Consider the following 13,860-nt stretch of genomic DNA (forward strand, 5'->3'; position numbering starts at 1 on the left):
ATTTTTATTCTCATGTGAAAGGATGGGGATCTTACATCCCATGGGAACTTAAAATAACCAACCATAACTTTCCACTTTTACATTATTTTAACACATTTATTATTTAATTTTTATTTTTTTTTTAAATTTAATTAAAATAAAACATAAGAATATTCCCGGGAATTTGATTTATTTTCCAAACATATTAATAGGAATAAAGTTCCAGACAATAATATATCTAGGAATGATATTTCCGAGCTTACAATTTTAATCCATCAAACAAACACACCCTAGGAAAAAAAATCACTTTACTAAAAATCATTTGTGTATAAGTTGAATTTTAGATTTTGTAATGGATGTGTATTTACACAAATGATTTTAAGAAATCACTTTACTAAAAATCACTTGTACAAGATTTCTATAAGCTTGATTTGCAGAATTGGTTAAAGCTCAATGTCGAAACTACTAAGTCTCTGCTCGTGGAATTGTTGAATGTGATTGGACTAAGTTTTGGGCCACTGCCTATCATGCTATCTGGGACTGGCGCAGTAGAGCAAGGCATGATGATAAATTTTGTAGACCATGTGATATGCTTGGTGAGATTGCTCCTAGAATGCAACTTTACATGGTAACTGCATGCAATAAGTTTGTCATGGAAGGGAACAAGGTTGAGAGAATGCTTAGGTGGAGCTTACCTGATATAGACTATGTCAAAATAAATGTGGATGGAGCTCACTCTAATGATGGAGGTTATGGTTGTGGGGAAATTGTTATAGATGAGGCTGGAAAGTGGTGTGGAGGGTTTGCTAGAGGTGTGGGAAGCAGCAGTCCACTGATGGCTGAGTTGTGGGGCATCCACGACGGTCTGAACTTGGTCGTGGAAAGGGGTTACAATAAGGTGATTATTGAGTCAGATTCAAAGGATGCAGTGGATATTAGTAATAATCTTAGCAAGAATAAGCTGGCTAGTAGCAACTTGGTTCGTCAAATTCACAATTGGATGAGCAAGTTGGAGGAGGTGGAGATTCATCATATCTATCGAGAATTAAATGGTTGTGCTAATCGTTTGGCGTTGCATGGAAAAGCGCTAAGGGTGGGTTATGTCTTCTTTATGGATTTGCCTTGCTGGCTTGCTGATATCTTTGATATGATTCTAAGAGTGTTTTGTACCCTAGGATTGTTTGTATTTTAGTTTTTTTGTTCTTTGGGCTCAGGCCCTCCATATTATCAAAAAGAAAATAAAATTAGTATTAATTAAAGATGTCACTTATATTTTTACGCGTGTGTGCACGACACTAGTAAGGATATAATTTAAAAGAATGAAACACGTAGAACAACAATGATCTATAAATGACATGATAATAATACATTCAACACTTCTATTCCAAATTTAAATTCATCCTCTCATATAGAGTGATGTATTTATACATGATTTCTAGTAGTAGTGAAATATCAATACTATAAACGACAAGATAGATAACAACAACAAAGATAAATTCTCTCTTGATATACACACAAACATTATTTATTGATGAAATTTATCAAGAAGAAAATGTATCATAAACGATGATATATATGGCTATTAGTTACGAGTGTTGCTGTCCTCAGTTTGCACACCAACGTGACCACCATTCCTCAAGCGATCATTTATATAGCCACCAATATAACTACGAATATCACTTATAGTACCACCAATATTACCCGGTACAACACCACCATTGTATCCACCAACAAAACCCCGATTAATCGGATAACCACCACCATAACGACCAATACCTGGATAATAACTATGACCATAACCGTGACCAATACCGGGATAATAACTACTAACGTGACCACCACCATTACCTGGATAACCACCACCATTATTCGGATAACCTCTGTAGCCTCCATTAACATAACTGGCTTTATTTATTTCATTTATCTCTTCAACAACCTCTGCAAATATGATATTATTTAAATTATATTCATTGAATTTCATGGGAGTTAAAATACACTTGTTTAGATAACAAAAAATTCTCCAGCATTTAAAAAATCATCTACAATTTTTTCATAAGAATTGATATAGCTTTATAATACAAATTGGAATTTGTAATTTTTAACTCAAAATATAGTTCTTAAATTTAAATCCATTTTTCAGCTCAAATTGTTTTTTGGTATGTTTTCAGCTATAAACAAGACTTCTAATAAACAAATTTTTAATAAAAATTAGAATTTACCAAATCAGTTCATTTGAAATAATATTTATTGGGTTTGATGGAGAGGCACTGACAGTGTAAAAAAATTTTACACTGTCATCCAATGAGAATATATCATTCTGCCTTGTCATCTCAGTAATTTAAAAATAACAGTATTACTTGGTGGGATACATGGTCATGGTTGGTTGGCAGTCTAAAATTTTTTGACACTGTCAGAACATCGCATATTTTCTCATATTTATTTACCACAAAACATACGGTAATGAATATATAATCATATTAAAGAATAAATCTGTTCAGAAACAATGCAAGATAGTTTGAAAATGGATTGTAAACACACTGTATTAATTAAGAAAAATAATGAATAGCTCACACATTTTGGTATTAGAGAAAGTCTTACTTAAGCTCCTGGCTGACACCTTTGAAGAAATAAGAAGAACCATAGCCAAAAGGACTGGAATGAGGATTATTGCTTTTTTCAATTCCATTTTTAAAAAGTAAGATAGCGAAATTAATTCACTTGCAGAATGATGTTGTAAAGGATGAGAAAACTAGTAAGAAAGTGTGTGCTATATATAATGTAAGGGAGGAGTGATCAATAGTACAGAATATTTATTTGGTTGTTGTGAAGTGATCAATAATCTTGATATTCATTTTAATGGCCGTCCTAAGTCTACGTGCGAACTCATGCAGATAGTGAGATACTTACCAAATAATCCCCGCACTATTTAGAGAGTGGTGCAGCTGGTCCACTCTAAAGTTTTGATAGAGTGCAGCTGTATACATTAGTTGATTTATTTTTAATGAACCTTTTTTTATATTATTATTTGCTATTAATTTTTTTTCTTCATAAAGCCTTGTTAATATTTAGTGAAAAATCAAATCTTTTAAATATATATTAAGAATTGTATAGGATTAAAAAGAAAAACTTTGCAAAAGGCAATCTTCAAATTAACATCGCATTTACTTTAATGAAAAAGTGCTATAAATCTGTTTTAAAAAAACTTCTTCCTAAACGGATCTTCACTCAACAACTAGAACTATAATGTCAGTAGTTTAGTCTGAGCTCCTTCTTCAAAAATCACCCACTAAAAAAATGGTTGAGTTGTGGCCTTGGATTTGATAGTAAACACACAACTATCGCAGGTTGCAAATTGTGACGGTTTTGACTTTCGTGAATTTTCAACTCAATCCATTTTTTTTTCTTTAGAGTAAAACTAATTTTAAAGAGTTAATTTTTCTGTCTTCTCAAAACACAGACCATTTTTGTTCATACTTAAAGGACTGGGACTGAAACTTTAAAAAATTCACTATAAAAGTTTCTCCAACTGAAATTATTTTTAGATGGTTTTTAAAACCTCTACAATATTTTCTTCTTTAAAATAGCAATTACTACACAAACATTAAATTAAGAGTTAGAGGTAATTCCCCCTTGCCAATTAAGAGTTAGAAGTAATCCCCCCTTCCCTTTTGGGAGAGTTCTATTTTCTTCAATAATCTTTTTTTTTCTTTCAATTCCACCCTTACAGTTTTTTTTTTCCAGAAAGTAAGAGATATATTACTGACCGAAAGGTCTCAAAAAGAGATACAAAAAGCGGAGCCTAAACCACAAGCGGAAAATTGCCCACCCTTATAGTATAGTACCCGTGCCAAATAATTTTTTTTTAATTCCATAATCTTGTTAGCCATTTGAGAAAGTTCTAGTTTTAAACTTGACTTTACAAAAATATAAACCGTCCTAAATAATTGTGAACAAATAATAGAACTCTAAATAAATAGAACGGTTTAGTGCAAAAATTAACCAAAATTTCCTTCTTACTGACTAAAGGCAAATTTCTATTATTTGTGATAGTTGGCAAACTATCGTGTAATAGTTGGCAAACTATCGCAAATTAGAGCTAGAAATGGTTAGAACCACTACAACCTCAAAGTAAAACAGTTGCGAAATTAGATGGTGACCATTAACTCAACAAAGCCTCGAGGGCAGGTCACTTCTCTTTCTAAAATTCAACTTGATAAGCAGATATGCATACATGGTGCAACATGAACTTTCCTAATCGAAAAAAATTTGGGATTCATGGCTGCCGTCCATTGTAGCCACAAATATCAATGAGAAAATTTTGATAGATATCCCTCGCACTAGAAAAAAAATATTGGAAATTAATGAACAATTAATGCTCATGTGTGTTTAAATATGACAAAGTTAAAGAGGATAAGTGTTCCATAGACAAAAGTGGAAATTCCTTTCAAATGTGTCACAAGGAATTTTGATCTATTTTTGCACTAAACATCCACCATTGAAATTTACCTTTAATCAGTATGAAGGAAATTTTGGTTAGATTTTGCACTAAACATCTACCAGTGGAAGTTGCATTTAAATATGTCTCGTACTACTGAAAATTTGAATTTCGAATTCAAAATATACAACCCTTCATGAAGTGGGGCATGATATAACCATAGGCGAACTATTGCAATCTTATGTTGAAAAGGTGTCATTTCATCAATAGTTGCAAAACTATGAAACAACACATGCATGGCCTCTAAATATATTATTCAGAATTCGAAAATAATTTAGTCAATTCGTAAATCTTCTTCATTATTTTACACACTCTTCATTGCATTGGATTTCTGCACCTGTCTTGTGCAGAATCGATTGAGAGGCTGAATTATGTTGTGTATTCTTGCTTTCCAAACTCTAAGACAATTAAGAGAGTGTTTGAAATAATTTTAATGAAAGTGACTCCATTCACGATTCATAGATGGATCCATTTAACTTTATCAAAATTTCTAAAAGTCTTTAAAGTATTTACACATTGGCTTCAGACACTGCAGTTTCACGCAACAAACTTATGAACCAGGACCTTGTCATGTTGGATGGCTTTAATGGAACCAACTACACCAGATACACTAAAATTTCACTATATCTTAGATCCTAACTTAACTCCGTTTCTTGAACCAACAGAGAATGACTCTAAAGAACTCAAGAAGGAGTTCAAGAAATGTAAGAAGGACGATCTGCTATGTCGTGGACATATTCTGAATACATTGTGTGATCTTCTCTAAAACCTCTATACAGATAATCCGTCTGGGACATAAATCTGTAAAGCACTTGAATTTAAATTCAAGGTCGAAGAGGAAGGTACGGAGAAGTTTTGAATTTCTAAATATTTTTATTTTAAATTTATAAGCCCATTCTTCCCCAAGTGTACGAGTTCCAAGTCCTTGTGAATAAAATAAAAGCTGTGAAAATAGACATCCCTGATACCTTTCAAATTTGTGCAATCATTGCAAAATTACCGCCTTCTTGGAAAGGCTATAAAAAGAAGTTGTTGCACAGTTCTGAGGACATCTCTTTGGATAAAATCCAATAACATCTTCGAATCGAGGAGGAATCGAAGTAGAGGGAGAAATAAGAATATGGGGGTCTTTCAAAAGCCAATGACGTGACCGCCAAAGGAAAGAAGAAACATGATGGAAGGAAGAGTCATCTTGAATAAAAAAGTAACATAACAAGTTCAGGAATTACATCAGTCAGAATGGTTCGAAAAACGGATGTTTTGTTTGTGGAAATCCCGGAAACTATGATCGAGATTACACGCACTATGTTCCGATATAAAAGCTCTTGTGGTGCCTACAATCTCGAGCATAGTGTCATGGTTTTCCAAAAAATATTTAGAATAAGTCCACAACATAGCAGTTCAGAATAAGTCCACAACATAGCAGTTCGTCCTCCTTATGTTTCTTGCGCTCCTTCTTGAGTTCTTCAGAGTCATTCTCTGTTGGTTATGGAATCAGTGTTAAGTCAGGATCTAAGACATAATGAACCTTCAGGGCAATCAATAAGAATATCATCTTGTCTTGCCATTTAGTGTAGTTGGTTCCATCAAAGCGATCCAACTTGACAAGTTCCTCTCATCACTTTGATGCTTGAAACTATAGCGTTTGAAGCCATTGTGTAAATACTTTTAAGATTGTTAAAAGTTTCGGTAAAGATAAATGGATCCAGGTATGAATCGTGAATGGAGTCACTTTTATTAAAAGTATTTCAATCACTCTCTTAATTATCTTAGAGTTTGGAATGCAAGAATACCCATGCTAATTTAGCCTCTTAATCGATTCAGCAAAAGACTGGTGAAGAAATTGAATGCAAGACAGAGTGTCTGGCATAATGAAGAGGATGCACGAATTCAATGAATGATTTTCGAATTCTGAATAATGTATTTATAGGTCATGCATGTGTTGTTTCACTAGTTTTTAACTCTTGATGAAACAACACTTTTTCAGCATAAGTTTGTAATGGTTCATCTATAGTCACCATATGCACCACTTCATGAAGTGTTGCATATTCTTAAATTCAAAATTCAAAATTTTAGTAGAGACCAAAAAATCAAGAGCAATAATCCTCATGCCTACAAGCACCTCTACACCTATGCCCACTAAGGTTTGTATGGCTGAGACAAGTGGCATAATGTTTGGGACTATCACACTAGTCCATGTGACACTTTATCCTCTTTAGTCCTTTTGTTGAGTTCAATGCATCAAGGTCTTTATAAATGCTCAGTTAGTACTCCACTTTCTATTTGGACTATTTCAATGCATTTATTGTCACCAACTCAATTGCACATTTTTGTCATATTGGAACATACCATGACATTAATTGTTGCTTTCATGTACTACTAATCTAGAGAGAGAAACTTAGAGAGAGAAGCTCCCATTTTTAGTCAGCTTATGTCCATTTGTAGTTGCTGATCGCTCATGGTGTTGAGGTCTACGGCTGCGCATGAGGCAGGATGGACTAAGGTGGGGAGAAACATTCATAGGAGGGATGGAGCGGAGAGATGGGATATTGCTGGGGGTGGTTTGAGAAAGGTTTCAGCTGTGGATGCTTCGACTTCGACATTCTTCTTTACGGAGTTTGGTTTAAAATGGAGGGCTAGGGATTTGTTGTTTGAGTTTAAAGATCTGGGGGAGGTTGATGAAGTTGTTATTCCTCCAAGAAAGGATAAACGGGGGAGGAGATTTGGCTTCGTTCGATTTCTAGATGTCAAAGACGTGAACATGATGGCTACCAAGTTAGATAATTTGATGCTGGACGGTAGAAAATTACATGCGAACTTGCCAAGATTTCAACGTCCGAGGAGGGAGACTGAAGACCACGGAGGGAAGTTCGTAAAGGCAAGAAGAGTGCCCGCGGGTGGTTCAAGAGAAGGAGGATCCTCTGGTCACTGTGCTAGGGCATGGGTGGATAAGAGGTCTTTTGTAGATGTATTAAACAACAAAAGTGCAGCTGATGTAAGAGCGCATGAAGATTGTGGGAGTAAGTTTGTCACTTTTTCCAGTTCAATAGAGGAGAGGGAGAGGTATAACAAGGAGTTTATAGGTGTTGTTAAGGAGTCTGGAGGTGTCTTAAACTTAAAGAAGATGTTTCATGAAGAAGGACTTTTCACTATCAGAGTTACTGTGTTAGGCCCTAACTTGTGTCTACTGGAGGATTTGGTGATTGGTGATGTGGAGGTGTTTTTAGAGGAGCGCAGAGAGTGGTGGGAAACTTTATTCAGTTCTATTAAACCGTGGAGCCCTGAGGATGTGGATAGGGAGAGGTTCTTGTGGCTGCGTATTTCAGGCATACCATGTCATGTGTGGTGTGAGAATTTCTTCAAGATGCTGGTGGATTCTTATGGTGTTTACGTTAGTTGTGATGAGATTACGGAGGCCCGGTTATGTATGGATGAGGCTAGAATTCTTATAAAATCTGGGAGAACGGAGCTTATTAATGTTATGATCAAAGCCGTGATCGACGGTGTTTCGTTTTTAATCAGAGTAAGAGAAGATCCTTCTTTGAAGACAGCTGCAGTGGGGTGCAATAACATTGATGATGCTGATTCAGAGTCCTATGCATCTACCTATGGAGCTGATACGGATGAGTTGGTTGGGGAAGTAGATAGAACCGGTATGGAGGAGGCTGCCGCCGTGAACTGTTCAGAACCGGTGTTGGAGAAGGTGCATGATGAGAATGTTGTCCGTATGAGCACGCCGCCTGACAGTTCGGCGGATTGTAGCTTCCTTTCACGTATTGAGGGAGAGAAGCAGGATAGGGGTGGAAAGGTAGCAGGTGTTGGTTACCATCTTAAGGATATGCATGGAACAGTGAACCCTTTTTCAGAATCATTAAATGCTTCTTTGCTTAGAGACGTTACTGAGGAAAGAGGGTACACGGTTTTGGATAGAAAAGGTACAGCTGGCGCATCTGGTAGCATTAATGACAGTGGGACCAAGGTGAGGGAATCTGTTGAAGAGGTGGAAGGTCAAAACTCTGATGGGTGCTGTGGACCGGTTTTGGATAACTCCTTGGTGGATTTTTTTAATGTTTGTGGGCCAGGGAAAAAGGTTGTCTTTTCTAATAATCGTGGAAGTGGGCCGATGGTTAATAAAGTGGGGAAAAAAGGCCCAATTTCATTTGATTTGGCCTGTAGAAACATAAGTAGGAAAAAGTCAAAAGCATTGGTTAAACAGAAAAAGAAAAAGCCGGTGCTAGAACTGGGAAACAGAATGGAGGTTGCGCCCTCCTTTTTTGCCTGTATCGCGCCCAGGAATGGAGGTTCTTCGAATGTTCTTTCCAGCTCGACGGACAAGACGGACAAGATTAAGAAGAAAGAAGAGTCGTTCTCCAACGGTGAGTCTTTTACTTGCAACTCTATTTCTGATTCGGATATTATGCAATGTAATCATAGATTGCTTAATAATCCGCATTCTGAGGTGGGGAAGAAACTTTGGAACTCAATTTCTAAGTTAGGTGTAACAGGGGTGGTTGAAGATAGTATGAGTATTAAATTGGTAGAGATGTTAGAAAATAAAGATAAGATGTGCACAGTAGAAAGGAAGAAGGATTTAAATTTGTGTCCATGAATTTGCTATCTTATAATATCCGAGGTGGGGGTTCTCTTTTGAAAAGGAAGAGAGTGAGTTTTCTGATTCAATCTTTCAATATTGATGTATGTCTCATTCAAGAAACAAAAATTGCTAGTTTTAACGAGTCCTTTGCTAAGAGTTTTTGGGGTAATTGTGGGGTGGAGTGGACTGCCTCAAATTCTTTAGGAGTGGCAGGTGGTATGGTGATTCTTTGGAGGAAGGATTTGTTATCCCTTAATTATAGTTTTAGAGGAAAAGGGTTTGTGGGTGTTAATTTCTTTTGGAAAGGTGAGTGTTATAATATCGTGAACGTGTATGCTCCGTGTTGCTCGTTGGAAAGAAGGCATGTTTGGAGGTCTTTATTGGAGAGAAAAAGGAGGAGTGTTAATGAAGAGTGGTGTGTAGTTGGAGATTTTAACGAAATTGTGAGAAGGGAAGAGAGGTTCGGTGTAGGTCCTCTATCTTTTTCTCGAGGTATGTTGGAGTTCCGCGAATTCATGGAAAACATGAACTTGGTGGATATTCCTTGTGTGGGAGGGAAGTACACGTGGTTTAAAGATAACGGGAAGGCCATGAGTAGACTTGATAGATTCTTGGTTTCAAGGAGACTACTTGATTTATGGGGGGTGGTGGACCAAAGAATTGAGAAAAGAGATATATCGGATCACGCGCCTATTCGTTTGAACATAGGGGTGATGGATTGGGGGCCTAAACCTTTTAAATTTAATAATGCGTGGTTCAAGCATAGTGAGTTCAAGTCTTTTATTAAGGAGGAATGGGGGAAGTTAAGTTTCAATGGAAGAGGGGATTTTGTTTTGTTTGAAAAACTCAAAAGTTTGAAAGGCCGCCTTCGTGAGTGGAATAGGGAGGTTTTCGGTGGGATTGATTTGAAGGTCAAAGAGGAGGTGGACAACATTAAAGAGTTGGATGATAGGTTGTTGGAGGTTAATGGTGATATGGTGAAAGAGGTGGTGGATAAGAGGAGAGAGGCTTCTAAGGAGTTTTGGAATTTGTTACAAGTGAAAGAATGTATGCTTAGGTTGAAATCTAGGCAATTGTGGATGCATGAAGGGGATAGAAACACAAGTTTTTTTCATGATTCTATTAAGGCAAGACAAAGAAGGAATTCGATTTCTATATAATCCCCGCACTATATAGAGAGTGGTGCAGATGGTCCACTCTAAAGTTTTTATAGAGTGCAGCTGTATACATTAGTTTGATTTTTTTTTTTTATATTATTATTTGCTATCAAATATTTTTTATTTTTAAGAAAGCCTTGTTAATATTTAGTGAAAAATCAAATCTTTTAAATATATATTAAGAATTTTATAGGGTTAAAAAGAAAAACTTTGCAAAAGGCAATCTTCAAATCAACATGGCACTTACATTAATGAAAAAATGCTATAAATCTGTTTTAAAAAAACGTCTTCCTAAACGGATCTTCACTCAACAACTATAACTATAATGTCAGTAGTTTAGTCTGAGCTCCATCTTCAAAAATCACCCACTAAAAAAATGGTTGAGTTGTGGCCTTGGATTTGATAGTAAACACACAACTATAGCAGGTTGCAAATTGTGACGGTTTTGACTTTCGTGAATTTTCAACATAATTGAGAAAATCAATCCATTTTTTTTTTTCTTTAGAGTAAAACTAATTTTAAAGAGTTAATTTCTCTGTCTTCTCAAAACACACACCATTTTTGTTCATACTTAAAGGACTGGGACTGAAACTTTAAAAAATTCACTATAAAAGTTTCTCTAACTGAAATTATTTTTAGATGGTTTTCAAAACCTCTACAATATTTTCTTCTTTAAAATTGAAATACTACACAAACATTAAATTAAGAGTTAGAGGTAATTCACCCTTGCCATTTGGGAGAGTTCTATTTTCTTCTATAATCTTTTTTTTTTTTTTCAATTCCACCCTTATAGTTTTTTTTTTTTTTTTTCCAGAAAGCAAGAGATATATTATTGACCAAAAGGTCTCAAAAAGAGATACAAAAAGCAGGGCCTAAACCACAAGCGGAAAATTGCCCACCCTTATAGTATAGTATCCGTGCCAAATAATATTTTTTCAATTCCATAATCTTGTTAGCCATTTGAGAGTTCTAGTTTTAAACTTAACTTTACAAAAATATAAACTGTCCTAAATAATTGTGAACAAATAATAGAACTCTAAAAAAAATAGAACGGTTTAGTGCAAAAATTGACCAAAATTTCCTTCTGACCGATTAAAGGCAAATTTCTATTATTTGTGATAGTTGGCAATTATCTTGTGTAATAGTTGACAAACTATCGTAAATTAGAGCTGGAAATGGTTAGAACCACTACAACCTCAAAGTAAAACAGTTGCAAAATTAGATGGTGACCATTAAGTCAACAAAGCCCCGAGGGCAGGTCACTTCTCTTTATAAAATTCAACTTGATAAGCAGATATGCATACATGGTGCAACATGAACTTTCCTAATCGACAAAAATTTGGGATTCATGGCTGCCGTCCATTGTAGCCACGAATATCAATGAGAAAATTTTGATAGATATCCCTCGCACTAGAAAAACAATATTGGAAATTAATGAACAATTAATGCTCATGTGTGTTTAAATATGACAAAGTTAAAGAGGATAAGTGTTCCATAGACAAAAGTGGAAATTCCTTTCAAATGTGTCACAAGGAATTTTGATCTATTTTTGCACTAAACATCCACCATTGAAATTTGCCTTTAATCAGTATGAAGGAAATTTTGGTTAGATTTTGCACTAAACATCTACCAGTGGAAGTTGCATTTAAATATGTCTCGTACTACTGAAAATTTGAATTTCGAATTCAAAATATACAACCCTTCATGAAGTGGGGCATGATATAACCATAGGCGAACCATTGCAATCTTATGTTGAAAAGGTGTCATTTCATCAATAGTTACAAACCTATGAAACAACACATGCATGGTCTCTAAATATAATATTCAGAATTCGAAAATAATTTAGTCAATTCGTAATTCTTCTTCATTATTTTACACACTCTTCATTGCATTGGATTTCTACACCAGTCTTGTGCAGAATCGATTGAGAGGTTGAATTATGTTGTATATTCTTGCTTTCCAAACTCTAAGACAATTAAGAGAGTGTTTGAAATAATTTTAATGAAAGTGACTCCATTCACGATTCATAGATGGATCTATTGAACTTTATCAAAATTTCTAAAAGTCTTTAAAGTATTTACACATTGGCTTCAGACACTGCAGTTTCACGCATCAAAGTTATGACCAGGACCTTGTCATGTTGGATGGCTTTAATGGAACCAACTACACCAGATACTCTAAAATTTCACTATATCTTAGATCCTAACTTAACACCGTTTCCCGAACCAACAGAGAATGACTCTAAAGAACTCAAGAAGGAGTTCAAGAAATGTAACAAGGACGATCTGCTATGTCGTGGACATATTCTAAATACATTGTGTGATCTTCTCTAAAACCTCTATACAGATAATCCGTCTGGAACATAAATCTGTAAAGCACTTGAATTTAAATTCAAGGCAGAAGAAGAAGGTACGGAGAAGTTTTGAATTTCTAAATATTTTTATTTTAAATTTATAGACTCCAAGCCCATTCTTCCCCAAGTGTACGAGTTCCAAGTCCTTGTGAATAAAATAAAAGCTGTGAAAATAGACATCCCTGATACCTTTCAAGTTTGTGCAATCATTGCAAAATTACCACCTTCTTGGAAAGGCTATAAAAAGAAGTTGTTGCACAGTTCTGAGGACATCTCTTTGGATAAAATCCAATAACATCTTCGAATCGAGGGGGAATCGAAGTACAGGGAGAAATAAGAATATGGGGGTCTTTCAAAAGCCAATGACGTGACCGCCAAAGGAAAGAAGAAACACGATGGAAGAAAGAGTCAACTTGAATAAAAAAGGAACATAACAAGTTAAGGAATTGCATCAGTCAGAATGGTTCGAAAAGCGGATGTTTTGTTTGTGGAAATCCTGGACACTATGATCGAGATTACACGCAGTATGTTCTGATATAAAAGCTCTTGTGGTGCCTACAATCTCGAGCATAGTGTCGTGGTTTTCCACAAAATATTTAGAAATTAAAAACTTCTTTGTACCTTCCCCCCCGGCTTTGAATTTAAACTCGAGTGCTTTCGAGATTTATTTTGCAGACGGATTATCCATATATAGATCGTCTAGACGATCAGACAGCGTATTCAGAATAAGTCCACAACATAGCAGTTCTTCCTCCTTATGTTTCTTGCGCTCCTTCTTGAGTTCTTCAGAGTCATTCTCTGTTGGTTAAGGAATCAGTGTTATGTCAGGATCTAAGACATAATGAACCTTCAGGGCAATCAATAGGAATGTCATCTTGTCTTGCCATTTAGTGTAGTTGGTTCCATCAAAGCGATCCAACTTGACAAGTTCCTCTCATCACTTTGATGCTTGAAACTATAGCGTTTGAAGCAATTGTGTAAATACTTTTAAGATTGTTAAAAATTTCGGTAAAGATAAATGGATCCAGGTATGAATCTTGAATGGAGTCACTTTTATTAAAAGTATTTCAATCACTCTCTTAATTATCTTAGAGTTTGGAATGCAAGAATACCCATGCTAATTTAGCCTCTTAATCGATTCTGCAAAAGACTGGCGAAAAAATTGAATGCAAGGCAGAGTGTCTGGCATAATGAAGAGGATGCACGAATTCAATGAATGATTTTCTAATTCTGAATAATGTATTTATAGGTCATGCATGTATTGTTTCACTGGTTTTTAACT

The 13,860-nt window shown here is 35.4% G+C and overlaps 1 protein-coding gene across 2 annotated transcripts; it reads right to left on the reverse strand.

Annotated features, from left to right (window-relative positions):
- Nucleotides 1–1,319: 1,319 nt before the first annotated feature.
- LOC131617691 (dormancy-associated protein 2-like) lies at nucleotides 1,320–2,706 on the reverse strand. 2 transcript variants are annotated; one of them, XM_058888954.1, is made up of 3 exons: nucleotides 2,578–2,706; nucleotides 1,828–1,917; nucleotides 1,320–1,755 (listed from the first exon to the last, which is right to left on the reverse strand). In XM_058888954.1, exons 1-3 carry the CDS (start codon nucleotides 2,663–2,665, stop codon nucleotides 1,562–1,564), a joined length of 372 nt encoding a protein of 123 aa, XP_058744937.1. In that variant the 5' UTR covers nucleotides 2,666–2,706; the 3' UTR covers nucleotides 1,320–1,561. The 2 variants fall into 2 exon arrangements, with proteins under 2 accessions (XP_058744937.1, XP_058744936.1); XM_058888953.1 differs by having other exon boundaries at nucleotides 1,320–1,917.
- Nucleotides 2,707–13,860: the final 11,154 nt, after the last annotated feature.

Source organism: Vicia villosa, linkage group LG7, assembly GCF_029867415.1.
Source record: "Vicia villosa cultivar HV-30 ecotype Madison, WI linkage group LG7, Vvil1.0, whole genome shotgun sequence".
In the NCBI taxonomy this organism is placed as follows: domain Eukaryota; kingdom Viridiplantae; phylum Streptophyta; class Magnoliopsida; order Fabales; family Fabaceae; genus Vicia; species Vicia villosa.

Coding starts and splice junctions, on each gene's coding strand:
- LOC131617691 (XM_058888953.1), bottom strand. CDS start 2,665: ATGGAATTGAAAAAAGCAATAATCCTCATTCCAGTCCTTTTGGCTATG. Junction 1,918..2,577: donor GGTGTCAGCCAGGAGCTTAA/GTAAGACTTTCT, acceptor TCATATTTGCAG/AGGTTGTTGAAGAGATAAAT.